Raw genomic sequence first — 15,045 nt, forward strand, 5'->3', positions numbered from 1 at the left:
ATAATGCACTTCAATCACATGTGTTTCTTTTAATATTTTGTAGGTTTACCTTAAGGTAAAGGAGCCTATATTCCATCAGGTAATTTAAAAAATTATTACACACTTGATTGTTCAATAGTTCTCCTGCATTTTGTTTCCTTTCCTGGTAAATTATATGCTGATACAATTTCTGAAAATAAAATGTTAGATAGCCTGTGGAAGTGCTTAAAACAGAGTTTGCAAACTCAAGTGCTTAAGGATGCCAGTGCCCAAGCCCGCTGGCTGTTAGTAGTTAGGTGTAGCATTGCTCTTGAAAAAAAACTGGGATGCGTGGGTGGCTCAGTGGTTGGGCGTCTGCCTTTGGCTCAGGATGTGATCCCGAAGTCCCGGGATCGAGTCCTGTATTGGGCTTCCTGCATGGAGCCTGCTTCTCCCTCTGCCTATGTCTCTGCCTCTTTTTCTCTGTCTTTCATCAATAAATAAATAAAATATTTTTTAAAAAAGCAGAAAAAAAACCAGCATTTATGCACATACAATACAAAGTCTTTTTTATGATACTATTTTCTAGAAAAGAAAGACTGAAAGTTCCTTGAATATTTCCTCCCTGTTTGATGAGGTTTTTTGTTTTTGTTTTTGTTTTTTTTTTGAGGTGGGAGGTTACTTACATTGAAGAAAGCAAACATAGGAAACTTTGCTGTAGAAAATAATTATTTAATTGCATCCCGTAATGAAACCAGAGTAAAATAAGGTAGCAGACCCTAAAGAAAGAGAGCCATTGTTAATTGAATGCTGCCCAGTGCCTAGCCCTATGCCCCGCCCTATCTATGCCCATTACTGCAGACTCTAATGTCCCCAGCAGTCCTACGAAGTAGGGATTATTATTCACATTTTAAGGTAAATAAACTCAGAGATATTAAGAATTTGCCCAATGTCCACAATAGCCAAACTGTGGAAGGAGCCTCGGTGTCCATCAAAAGATGAATGGATAAAGAAGATGTGGTCTATGTATACAGTGGAATATTACTCAGCCATTAGAAACGACAAATACCCACCATTTGCTTCGATGTGGATGGAACTGGAGGGTATTATGCTGAGTGAAATAAGCCAATCGGAAAAGGACAAACATATATGGTCTCACTCATTTGGGGAATATAAAAATTAGTGAAAGGGAATAAAGGGAAAGGAGAAAAAATAAGTGAAAATATCAGTGAGGATGACAAAACATGAAAGACACCTAACTCTGGGAAACAAACAAGGGGTAGTGGAAAGGGAGGTGGGCAGGGGGTTGGTGTGACTGGGTGGTGGGCACTGAGGGGGGCACTTGGCAGGATGAGCACTGGGTGTTATGCTAAATGTTGGCAAATTGAACTCCAATAAGAAAAAATTTAAAAAAAAAAAAATTTGCCCAGTGGTTACACAGTTAAGAGTCAGAGCCAAGATTTTAACCTAGATTTGTTTGACTCCTATTACAATTCTTTTAACAAACTAGAAAACAAAAAAACAAATAAATAAGGACATATTTCAGAGGTATCAGAAGCCTTGTAGTTTTATTTTTAATTTATTATTATTATTTTTAAAAGATTTTATTTATTCATGAGAGACACACACAGAGAGAGAGAGAGAGAGAGAGAGGCAGAGACACAGGCAGAGGGAGAAGCAGGCTCCATGCAGGGAGCCCGATGTGGGATCCGGGACTCCAGGATCATGCCCTGGGCCTAAGGCAGGCGCTAAACTGCTGAGCCACCCAGGGATCCTGCCTTGTAGTTTTAGACTATCTTGTACTATCTTGTATATAAAAAGTAAGGGTTCCTATAATTTTTTTAACTTAAGCTAGATAATAGTCATCTAACTGAAATCTCCTTTTTTAAAAATGAATTCCAAAGCCACATTATTATGCCTTGCTTTTCTACAGACAAGGTGAAAGTAGGTGTTACAAGAGAGAACAGCCTCACTTTCCTGTTTCTTTTAGCTTAAAGTATGTCATTATGGAATTCCCTCTTTATCTAGAAAGATTTATTGACAATATAGAGGAGGAAGTTTCTTCTATGAAGAATATTTCAGCTTTTGTGAATTTCTTATTTGTCTTTATAAGAAAGAAAAGTCATGAGCACAAAAAGACAAAATTTGGAAATTTGGGATAATTTTTGTAAGTTTATGACCATCAATTTTCCATGTTCTGTTTTAGACCTACTTTACACGGTTTATGAAATAAAAGTAATAAATTATTCATCTGTCTTCCCAGGCTGCAACTTCCATGTATTTTTTCAGTAATACATACTCTCTTTTCTGTAGATAGGGTAAATGTTTGCTAATAGGAAGGGCAGGAGGATGAAAGCTTAGAGCTATGGGTTATATTCTAGGGATTCTCAGGAGAGAAGTGGAGGAATGGTAGGGTGAAGTGAATAAGTCGTCTGAAGGTAGAAGACATTCATTCATTCAACAGATATGAGCTGGAAGTTGGAAATAGAGAGGCAGTGAAGCAAAAATTTGAAGATCTAAAGTCACACAGACCTGGATTCAAATTGAATCTCTCTACTTACTAGTTGTATACCCTGGACAAATTACTTCTTTAAGCTTTGGTTTCTTCATTATTCCACAAACACTTTTTAAGTGCCTTCAATATGCCAGGTGCTGTACTAGACATTAGAGAGATACTAGTGAATAAAATGATGAGGTTCTTACTCTTACAGAACTCATTATACTGTATTTCTAAAATTGGTGTAATAATCTCCTGAGGTTGTCTGAAGATTAAATGAGATAACATGGGGTTGCCTAGGTGGCTCAGTCAGTAGAGCATGTGACTCTTCATCTTGGGGTTTTAAGTTCAAGCCCTATGTTGGGTGTAGATAATGACATAAAAATAAAATCCTTTTTTTTTCTTTAAGATTTCATTTAATTTTTATTAAATTATTTATCAAAATAAAATCTTTTAAAAAATAAATGAGATAATGCATAAAAAAAACCCCTATCAGATGGCAATCAGTCAGTAAATGATAACTAATATTAATAAACCCAAGCAAATAAAACATGATTACTGGTCTCAAGGAGCTCACTGGTCAAGAAGATAGACTTGTAAAAATATACTTATTGTAAAAGCAGTGGTAATGTACATAAGGGTGAAGTCTGCTTAGATGTCTCAGGATAGAATTATATAATATATTTATTGCATATAGCTAAATTATTACTTCCTTTATTTTTTTTTTAATTTTTATTTATTTATGATAGTCACAGAGAGAGAGAGAGAGAGAGGCAGAGACACAGGCAGAGGGAGAAGCAGGCTCCATGCACCGGGAGCCCGACGTGGGATTCGATCCCGGGTCTCCAGGATCGCGCTCTGGGCCAAAGGCAGGCGCTAAACCGCTGCGCCACCCAGGGATCCCTATTACTTCCTTTAATATTAAAAAACGAGGTAGGGAAGATGGCCCGCTATTGTGATACAGTAGTACTTCTCACTGTATGTAATGGTTTATTTGAAGAGGCCTTTGCCCCAAAGTCTAATCTAGAATATCTTCAGTGGTCCTGTTAAGTTATTAGAATTTATTTTCTTCTTCTTAAATAAGCTCCATGTCCAACATGGGGCTTGAACTCACAACGCCAAGATCAAGACCTGCATGCTCTACCAACTCACAAGCTAAGCACCCCAGAATTAATATTTTTTATTTATACTCAATGGCTTAAACAAATCTATTCCCAATTAGTTTCTGGGTATTATTCTTAAGAGAACTGCTTTTTCTCAGAACCTTCTTTTCGTCTAAGTTTGTGGAGTATTGCTCTCATTCTTTCATATCACTGTTTGATATTATGTACAGGAATTTAGAAAAATTGTTTTGAATTTTGTAATTGGAAAAGTTTTGGAATTTTTGACAAGATTTACAGTAAATTTCAAGCTCTTAGAAATAATGGGAAAGGAGAGAAAAGCAGCGTTATCTAAAGGAACTCTGGCTTGAGAGTTAGAATCTTGATTTTTTGAAGTTTGGAATCTCAATTTTTTGCCACTTTGTTATCCATGGACAAATTTCATACTGTGCCTATTCTTGAATTTCCCCATCTATAAAATGTTTAAAATGAAGAGGGGTTTTATTTCACACGGATAATATAAAACTACTATCTAAGGTAAAGCACAAGGCAATAAATATAATAATAGTGTGAACTAAAAGTACATGTGAAGATGTAAAATGACAGGTATGTTTCTACCTATGATGATCACCGAAAGCTTCTGAAAGGAGATAGTTGAGTTGGGACTAGACAGATAAGTGGTGATATACAATTAGAAGGAAAGAATAAACACTTTTTTTTTTTAAGATTTTATTTATTCATGAGTGATTTTATTTATTCACTTATTCAAGCCTCAGTGCAGAGACAGAGAGGGAGGCAGAAGCAGGCTCCCCACAGAGCTGGGAGCCTGATGTGGGACTCAGTCCCAGGACCCTGGGATCATAACCTGAGCCAAATAGAGATGCTTACCTGACTAAGCTGCCCAGGTGCCCTAATAAACACTTTAAAAGTATCTGTCACAGCCAGGATGATTGTCTTGCTAACCAGATTAGCTTCCCTGAAGGAGAAAATACTGATAACATTTCTCCTTTACTATATTAAATCCAAGGTGATCCAGGTATCTCCCAAAGAGAGCCAAATGCTATTTATTAAATTTGATGGCCTTGAAAAAGGTAATACTAAAATCATATGCCTGCCACATTCAGTAGAAATACTAATATAGCTTAAGTAAGAAAATAACAACAAAAAAAGTATACATGAAAATAGGTTAAAAGAACTTTTAAGAAGTTCATGAACCCTCTTTAAGCCGGTTGCTAAATCAGTAACTAAATATCTCAGATGAGATTTCATCTATTATCTCAGAAAATGTTATTGCTTAAAATCTTCCTAAGTAGATGTCTCCTGGAGATTATATCTAGACATGACACATCAGTATTTTGCTCTCCCTTCTAATTTAATCCTCAAGGTTTGTAAGAAAGAACATACTATATAAACAGTTTGAAAACAGAACTTAGATTTATTTAAATTTTATTCTGCTATGTTTTATTTGTGCCATTTTACTACAAATTAGCAGTATAAGGAAATTACTATGTACACACACTTGGAAAAGCTGACATTTTTTAGTATCTGCTATGTGCTGAGTAGTATATATTCTTTCATATAGTTTATATAGATTGACTTACCTATTATCTTACTAAATACCGACAGACCTGTATAGAAATTACCATCTTTATTTTATAGATGAGATAACTGAGCATCAGAAAGGTAAATAATTAGTCCAGGGCAGCCCTGGTGGCTCAGCGGTTTAGCGCCGCCTTCAGTCCAGGTTGTGATCCTGGAGACCCGGGATCGAGTCCCACGTTGGGCTCCCTGCATGGAGCCTGCTCTCTCTCTCTCTCTCTCTCTCTCTCTCTCTCTCTCATGAATAAATAAATAAAATCTTTAAAAAAAAAAATTAGTCCAGGGTTTCTCACTTAGTCCCTAGTAGTGCTGGAAATTGAACCCAGGTCTTTTTTATTCCAAACCTCATATTCCTTCTGTGATATGATGATGCTCCTATAGCAGATTACTTTGGAATTTATTATCAGAATAAAAAGTATTTTAGGTGAAAATTACAAGGAGCAAAAAAGTATGTATTTATTTTAAAAATGACTAATAATAGAATATGCATAGAAAAAAGTTGTTAAGGTCAGGTGGCTACCTCTTGCTGCGGCAGAGACTGAGAAATCAAGCTTTTATAGCTGGACATATTGTTGGTCAATAAAATCAGTCTTCTGTAAAGACAAAAAACAGAATGAATACTGAATAGGTCACTAGTAGGATCTGGCACAGATCCTAGAAGAGAATCAGAATGTATGGGGTAGAGGTGCTTGTGGAAGAAAGGAAATTAATTTGGAAAAGCCTCAGTGCACTGCCAGAGTATAGGTTCTAACTTACCCATTATTTGATGTGTTTGACATATTCCTTGAACAATCCATTCCCTTTGACTTCTGTATGATGGCGATTCATAAATCTGTTTCTCTGGCTTAGATTTTTTTCTTCTAAGATTTAAACCCAGATATCTAACATCTGGTTCTCAGAGATCTCTACTTGGATATCTCATGGACACTTCCAACTCTGAACATATCTAGAAATGAAATCACCATATTTTCCCTCCAGTATTTCTTCTCTTGTATATCCTAACGTAAGGAACAATTTCACCATGCACCTAACTACTAAAATCATAAACCAGGCCATCATTGGCTTTCCCAATTCTTCCTAACTGCCATATCAAATTATTATCAGTCCAAGACTAATTTGTTCTTTATTATGTCCATTTCTCTCTGTTCCCAGTGATAGTACCCTGGTTCAGGCCCCATCGCTCACCTAGGTTACAGTAATACCTTGGTATTGGTTTGTTTTCCATTGGTCTTGCCTCCATCTAATTCATTCTCCACCCAGCAAGAAAGAAATATCTTTCTAATACACGAGTAATCATGTTCCACTATTGCTGAAACTTCCATTGACTTCCTTTTGCTGATAAAAACAGATATTACACGGCCAAAAGGCTGAGAAGTAATGACTTCCTTTTGCTTATAAGATAAAGTTCAACTCCTTAACATGACTTGAAAAGCCAGATTTGACCTCTGGTTTTACCTTTTTGACTTCATTTTTCCCACTCTTCATGTCAACAGTATATTCTAGACATACTTTCTTCTGGTCTCTACAATGTAAGCTATGCTGGTTACTTTCATCCAGCTCCAATCTCTCTCTCTCTTTTTTTTTTTTTTTTTTGAAAGAGCGAGAGGGTTAAGTGTGCACATGGGGTGGAGAGGGGCAGAGGGAGAGAGAGAATCTTAAGCTCCCCACACAGAGCAGACCTTGACACTGTGATCATGGGCTTGGGTTCAGGTCACCCAAGATCATGACCTGAGGCAAAATCAAGAGTCCAACACTCAGCTGACTGAGCCACCCACACACCCCTCTTCCATCTTCTCCAAATAATATTTCAGTGATTATTAATGATGCTTCTACTAATGTTTCAATTATAAAATTAAAAATCATATCCTCCATAAAAGTCTTTCTGATCTGCAAAAGTCTAGATTAGGTGGTTTTCAAAGCACTCTGTACAGTCCCTGTCACAGAGTTAAATACTAGATCTTTCATTGCCTGATTACTTATCTTTTTCCACAATAGATTGTAATTGCTGAGGACAGGGATCATGCCTTTCTTGTTCACCATTAGAGCATCACAGCTGCAGTTACAGATTTAAACTGGCAATTAGCCTTTAATCATCTTTAATCTAATGCTGTGTTTACTTAGCTTCAGAGAGGGGATAAGGGGATACATGGTGGAGTATACAGCAGTATACTATAGGAGTATAATGTTTTCATCTCATCAGGAGATCCAGAGCTATTTTTATGCACAGACTCTTTTGCCCTCTCATCCACATAAGTTATGTACCCTGCCAGAGATGAGAGCTATGTGTAGTGGAGGTCATTGTAACACATAGAAGCTCTAGCCCCTTTTTCCTATCATTCTTTATAATGAACACCTTTCATACTGTTCTCATCAGACCCCAAGCCTCCAACCTAGATGCGGTCTTTCACAACCAAAGCAGACATAATATTTTCCATTTATCTTAACTGTTACATTCAAGCCTTCGAGACTGAGGTCATTCTCAACCAGTCCTACATCAAGCTGATCCTTGATATTAATCCTTTACTCCACACCATTTTATTCCCAGGATCTAATACAATATTCAATAATAGTTGTTGGATTCTGCTGTTATAGAGAGACTACAGATAGTAGGCAGGAGTCATATCAAGGCCTTGAAAAAGAGTCCACCTGAAATACCAAGAAATGGAAAGGTTGAAAGTGAAAGTGTGGAAAAGTATATATACCATGCAAACACTAAGCATAATTGTGTTATATGGATATGTGGTATAGTTGTTTTATTATAGAACAAAATAGACTTTATGGGAAAAGCTGAGGGATTACTTCATAGTATTAAAAATATTCAATTCATCAGAAAATTATAATTCAAAATTTCTAGTCCATGTAATGTCTCAAATATATAATGCAAAATTTGACAGAACTAAAAGAAAATCTATAATTTTATGTGATTTTAATATATACCTCTCAGTAATAAATGTGGGATATTTGCACAACATGATTAAAGAATCTTGACCCATGGAACACCTGGCTGGCTCAGCAGTTGAGTGCCTTTGGCTCAGGGCGTGATCCTGGAGTCAGGGGATTGAGTGCCACATTGGGCTCCCTACATGGAGCCTACTTCTCTCTCTGCCTGTGTCTCTGCCTCTCTCTCTGTCTCTGTCTCTCATGAATAAATAAATAAATCTCTAAAAACAAAACAAACAAAAAAAAAAAACCGTGACCCATGTGGTGCCTGGGTGATCCAGCCCTGTGTCAGACTCCCCACTCAGCAGAAAGTCTGGATGAAGATTCTCTTCCTCCCTCTGCCCCCCCCCACCATGTACGCACTCTCTTTCTGATAGATAGATATGAAACCTTGCCCATAAGCCAGATGTAAAATACTGCATCCAACAATTGCAGAAACACTTTTTTCAAACCCTTAAAGAACATTTACAAAAATTGACTATATACTTGCCCACATAGCACCTTAAATTTCAAAGGATTAGAATCAGAATATAATTTCTGATTATAATACAATTATGTTAAATATAAGCAATATAATTCTAAATAATACATGGCTCAAAGAAGTCATAGAAATTGGAAAATACTATGGAATCAGAATAAAATAAATACACGTTAAAACCTGGAGGACTTGGCAAAATCAATACTTGGAAAGAAATATCTAGCCTTAAAATGTGTATACCAAAAAAAAAAAAAAAAGAGAGAGGAAGAAGAAAGACCATAAAGGGGAGTTTTGGCATCTATTTCAAGAAACAAAGGAAAAATAAAAAGCAAAAATGAATACATTAGAAAACAAGTATCTGTAGAGAAAATAAGCAAAGCCATAAGTTCCTTCTTCAAAAAGACAAGTAAAATTAACATATATCCTTGGCAAATTTGATCATAAGTGAAAAGGCAAGCACAAATAATATCAGAATGAAAGGAGGATATCACATTAAATCCTAAGAGCATTAAAGAATTAATTGAATATTATGAGAGACTTTATGCTAATAAATTTTAAATTGCAGTATTTTTTAATGGACAGATTCCTAGAAGTATAACTTGCAGAAACTTAATAAAGAATAGAAAATCTGGGGGCACCTGGGTGACTCAGTGGTTGAGCATCTGCCTTTGGCTCAGGTCATGATCCCGAGGTCCTGGGATTAAGTCTCTCATCAGGCTTCCCACAAGAAGCCTGCTTCTCCCTCTGCCTATGTCTCTGCCTTCTCTTTGTGTCTCTCATGAATAAATAAATAAATAAATAAATCTTAAAAAAAAAAAAAAACAGAGCAAATTGGAAATAAAAAAGGTCTTCTTAATCTGTTAAAGATTATTTTAAAAATAAATTTTAAGCCCTATAGCCAATATTACAGTTAGTGATGAACCAGTGAAAGCTTTCCCTTTGAAATTGAGCATGAGATAGCAAGGGTTTGGCCTACTTCATTAGGCAGGAAAAAGAAATTAAAGTTATTAAATTTAAGACGATGAAACAAAACTGTAAATATCCACAAGTGATACACAAATGTATACATAGAAAATTAAAGAATCTACAGATTATTAAAATCTGAAGAGATTTTAAAATGCAAAGTCACGTGATATAAAAACTACAAAAAATGGCTGTGTGTGTGTGTGTATATATATATATATATATGTAAGTAATCGAGTCAGTAGTCAGAAATCTTCCCACAAATATGACTTCACTAGAATATTCTACCACATAGTAAAAGAAGAACTAATTCCAGTTATATATTCCAGTCTGTTATATATAACAGCATCAAACAGGTAGAAAATATTTTTGAAAGTACTACTTAAAATAATCATCTGGGGATCCCTGGGTGGCGCAGCGGTTTGGCGCCTGCCTTTGGCCCAGGGCGAGATCCTGGAGACCTGGGATCGAGTCCCACATCGGGCTCCCGGTGCATGGAGCCTGCTTCTCCCTCTGCCTGTGTCTCTGCCTCTCTCTCTCTCCCTCTCTCTCTCTCTCTGTGACTATCATAAATAATAAATAAAAATTAAAAAATAAATAAATAAAATAAAATAATCATCTAAGAATATGAAGTGCTGGGGGATCCCTGGGTGGCTCAGCGGTTTGGCGCCTGCCTTTGGCCCAGGGCACAATCCTGGAGTCCTGGGATCGAGTCCCACGTCAGGCTCTCGGCATGGAGCCTGCTTCTCCCTCCTGTGTCTCTGTCTCTCTATCATGAATAATTTTTTTTAATTATAAAAATTTTTTAAAAAGAATATGAAGTGCCTTGGAATAAATCTAACATAAATGTCTAAGACTTACAAATGGAAAAAGTGATAAAACATATTTGAAGACGTTAAAGAGTACCTAAATAAATGGATAATTATGCCATCATTACAAGACACATTCTATCATTTATCTTAAAATTAAGAATTTGGGTTCATCAAAAGGCATCCGAAGAGTAAAAACATAATGCTGTAGAGTGGATTAAGATATTCACAACACATATGATCAAGTGAAGACTAGTATATATAAAGACCTTCTACAAACCAATAAAAGTAGAAGACCCAAGTAGAAAAATGGACAAAGAGATGCCTAACAAAAGACTATACTCAAATGGCCAATAAACTTGTGAAATGATAATTAATTAATCATCATGGAAATAAAAATTACAAACATAATGAGGTGCTACTAGAAACCCAACAGAATGGCTAAAATCAAAAAGACTACAGTATTAAGTGCTTATTGACAAGGTTGTTTAGCAACCATCATACGCTGTTGGTGGGAGTGTTAATTGTCATAACCACTTTGGAAAACAGTTTGTGCAAACTACTAATGTTGATTGAATTTATGCATACTCTGCTCCATCAGTTTGGCTAATGTTCAACAGAAATCTCAACATGTCACCAAAAATATATATTAAAGTGACTATAGCAGGGTTATTATAGATATCTAAAATTGGACTCCAGTGTCCAGCTGCAGTAGAATGGATATATAAAATATGCATATTCAATGCAAGGGGAAAAAGTCTCTTCAATAAATGATGTTGGGAAAAACTGGATAGCTTTATGCATAAGAATGAAACTGGACCACTTTCTATACCATACACAAAAACTCAAAATGGATTAAAGACGTAAATGTGAGACCTGAAACCATAAAAATCCTAGAAGAGGGCGTAGGCAGTAATTTCTCTGACATTGGCCATAGCAACATTTTTCTAGATATGTCTAGAAAGGCGAGGGAGACAAAAGCAAAAATAAACTCTTGGGACATCAAAATACAGTGCTTTTGCACAACAAAGGAAACCATCAATAAAAAGTCAACCTACTGAATGGGAAAAGATATTTGAAAGTGATATATCCAATAAGGGGTTAATATCAAAAATATATAAAGAACTTACACAGCTTAACACCAAAAAACCCAAATAATACAGTTAAAAACTGGACAAAAGACATGAACAGACACTTCTCCAAAGAAGACATAACATGGGCAACAGACATATGAAAAGATGCTCACCATCACTCATCATCAGGGAAATGCAAATCAAAACCACACTGAGGTATCACTCACACCTGTCAAAATGGCTAAAATCAGAAATAAAAGAAGTGTTGGCAAGGATGTGGAGAAAAAGGAACTCTCATGCACTATTGGTGGGAATGCAAACTGGTGCAGCAACTGTGGAAAACAGTATGGAGGTTTCTCAGAAAATTAAAAATAGAACTACTAGAGGTGCCTGTCTGGCTCAGTGGAGCATGCGACTCTTGATCTCAGGGTTGTAAGTTCAAGCCCCATATAGAGTGTAGAGACTACTTAAATAAAATCTTTAAAAAAAAAGAAATAGAATTACTGAATGATCCAGTAATTACACTACCCAAAGAAAATGAAAGCACTAACTTGAAAAGATAAGTTCACCATCGTTTATTGCAGCATTTTTCACAATAACCAAATAATGGAAGCAGCCCAATTTTCCGCCCATTGATGAATTTGTAAAGAAGTGATACATATATGCCATGGAATATTACTCAGCCATAAAAGAGAATGAAACATTGCCATTTGTGACAACATGGGTGGACTTAGAGGGTAAAATGCTAAGTGAAATAAGTCAAACAAATACCATAGGATTTCGTTCATATGTGGACTTTAAGAAACAAAAAATTTTTTTTAAGATTTTATTTTTTTATTCATGAGAGACAGAGAGAGAGAGAGAGAGAGGCAGAGACACAGGCAGAGGGAGAAGCAGGCTCCATGCAGGGAGCCTGATGTGGGACTCAATTCCAGGTCTCCAGGATCAGGCCCTAGGCTAAAGGCGGTGCTAAACCGCTGAGCCACCCAGGCTGCCCAAAAAACAAATTTTAAAAAAGAAAAAAACTCTTAACTATAGAGAACAAACTGATGGTTACTAGAGAGGAAGGGGGATGGGTGAAATAGGTGAGGAGGATTAAGGGTACACTTATGATAAGCATTGAGTAGTGTATAGAATTGTTGAATGGTGATTCAACAATTGTGATACTGTTGAATTACAGTAATGGTATTGTACACCTGAAACTAATATAACACTTAACTATACTGGAATTAATAAGAAAAAAAAAAGAACTTAACTGTATTTGGAGACAGGGCCTTGAAAAAGAAAATTAAGGTAAAATGAGTTCATATGGATAGGCATTAATCCAATATGACTGGTGTCCTTATAAAGAGAGATTAGGACATAGTCATACACAGAAGAAAATCATATGAAGACATCAGAAAAAGATAGCCACCTACAAGCCTAGAAGAGAGTCCCTCAGAGAAAACCAAGCTTGCTGGCACCTTTACCTTATATTTCTAGCCTCCAGAACTATAAGCAAGTAAATTTCTATTTAAACAAAACAAAAACCTAAAGTAATTCTTGAAATAATTATTACCTATTTAATGAAATAGGTCCCTCATATGATAACCAAGAAAAAGAAAATATGCATATTCAAATAATATTAATTTATGAAATATTGTCAATATATTTTTAGTTTTAAATAAACCATTTTAGTTATAATTATTAAATTATATTTAATTTATTATTAGATAATATTAATAAATTATTAAATAGAAAGGAAGTGGATATTAAATAGAACTAATATGCCACAGCTCATATAACAAGTTGAATAAGGCTCATAAACATAATATTGGGTACAGGAAGCTTGACACATATAGGATTCCATTTATTTATTTATTTATTTATTTATTTATTTATTTTAAAGGTTTGTTTGTTTGTTTATTTGTGATAGACATAGAGAGAGAGGCAGAGACACAAGAGGAGGGAGAAGCAGGCTCCATGCTGGGAGCCCGACGCAGGACTTGATCCTGGGACTCCAGGAACGCACCCCGGACCAAAGGCAGGCGCCAAACTGCCAAGCCACCCAGGGATCCCCTGTAGGGTTCCATTTATAAAGAGATTCAAAACAGACAAAATTAAACTCTAATGTTAGAATAGTGTTGAGTCTTGAGGAAGAGAAGGTATAGAGCTTGAGAGGGATACTGAGGTTGATTTAGAGTACACTGTCAATGGTCCATTTTTAATTACAAAGTCAAAAAGTACAAGGGTATTTGTTTTATGATAATCGTCAAAATGTTTATCTTTTAAGCACTTGTGTTTGTGTGTTTCAGTTAAAAATTTTTTTTATTTTTTTTTATTTTTATTTATTTTTTTATTTTTTTTAAATTTTTTTAAAGTTAATAAAAGTACAGAACTTTTTGGTTAGTAGATATGTTGGGGCTAGGAAGGGTTGTGCTTGTCTTCTGGGGAAGAGGCCCACTGGGCTGGTCCTTAGGCACACCTGCCCAAGAAAAGCAGTACCAGGGTAGCACAGAGGGGTGGGACCTGGTATAAGCATTAGGCAACCAGTGTTAGTGCATAGCATTTGTTTACTGAAGTTGGTTTACGCTTAAGGGATGGGGAAAGTAAATGGTGCCAGCTAGCTTCTTTATCCCTAGGGGAAGGTATTCCACACTCCCTGTTCTCATGAAGCCCTCCCAGAAGAGCAGATAATTTCCCCCCATGCATCCTATGTGTTTTTTAGTCGCTTTTTTCACCCTCTTTCTCCAGGTTGTTCACCTGCCTGGAGCAGCACAGTGCACTTTGGGCTCTATCATAGCCAAACCTGCTAACTTCCAAAACTCCAAACTTTAGGGACTTGCTGTGGCAGGAACCCATGCTGGGCTTCTCGGTGAGGGTCATGACATGCTGGAACCAATGCAGGTTTGACCCAGAAGGGCAGCTGCACTAGAGCAGAGGCAAAGCAGACTAAACAATCAGTGTCCAGGTTAGCTGCCCTTAGTAGATTTTTCTGGGTCTTTGGTGAGGGTAGAGGAGCAAAATGCCACCTGCAGGCTCCTTTGTCCCCAGAGAGGCAAAGCCACCTCTCACAGATGCACTCCAGGAATAGGAAATAGTCACTTTCCACCATGTGTCCCGGGTAATCCTCAGATCACACCTTCTGCCCCAGAGATACTTGCCTGCCTTCTCCCCAGGAGCAGGGCAGTGCCCTCAGGTCTCTATCCCAGACAAACCCATGAACCTCCATAACTCCAGTCTTTTGAGCCCTGCTGGTTGCAAAAACTCGTGAAAATTAGCCCTTTCCATTTTCCCAACCAATAGCTTTAGGGAAGTATCCTCTTTGTATCAATCACTGTGCACTCCTCTCTCTCTCTCACCTTTCTCCATGACAAAGGCTCCCCCTCTTCCACAACACCCATAAAGTGTTTCTCCCCCAAACCATGTCTCCACACATCCTACGTTCCTTCCTATGGTCTTTTCTCTCCTAGTTGTGCAGTTTGTTGTATCAGTCCTCAGGTTAATTTTTTGGGTATTCAGAATGGTTTGATAGTTACCTAGCTGCATTCAAGGAACCAAGGCCAGCCTAGGGTCCTCCTACTATGTGCCATCCTAGCTCCCCTTCTTTATACCACATCTTCTTTATCCATTCATCAGTTGACTTGGG

General features: G+C 36.8%; 1 protein-coding gene and 1 long non-coding RNA gene across 11 annotated transcripts in view; one reads left to right on the forward strand and one right to left on the reverse strand.

The window, feature by feature from the left end:
- The window catches only part of ACER3 (alkaline ceramidase 3), a 158,348-nt gene that overhangs the window by 106,433 nt on the left and 36,870 nt on the right, over positions 1 to 15,045 (forward strand). For all 10 annotated transcript variants that reach the window (XM_072794725.1, XM_072794727.1, XM_072794726.1 and 7 more), the window contains one exon: positions 44 to 79. In XM_072794725.1, the coding sequence (XP_072650826.1) occupies positions 44 to 79 (36 nt within the window). The remainder of the gene's footprint in view (positions 1 to 43; positions 80 to 15,045) is intronic.
- Positions 7,220 to 15,045, reverse strand: part of LOC140615039 (uncharacterized) — a 56,978-nt gene continuing 49,152 nt past the window's right edge. The window contains exon 3 of the long non-coding RNA XR_012015708.1: positions 7,220 to 7,800. This is a non-coding gene — a long non-coding RNA (uncharacterized lncRNA). The remainder of the gene's footprint in view (positions 7,801 to 15,045) is intronic.

This window comes from Canis lupus, chromosome 23, assembly GCF_048164855.1.
Source record: "Canis lupus baileyi chromosome 23, mCanLup2.hap1, whole genome shotgun sequence".
NCBI lineage: Eukaryota > Metazoa > Chordata > Mammalia > Carnivora > Canidae > Canis > Canis lupus.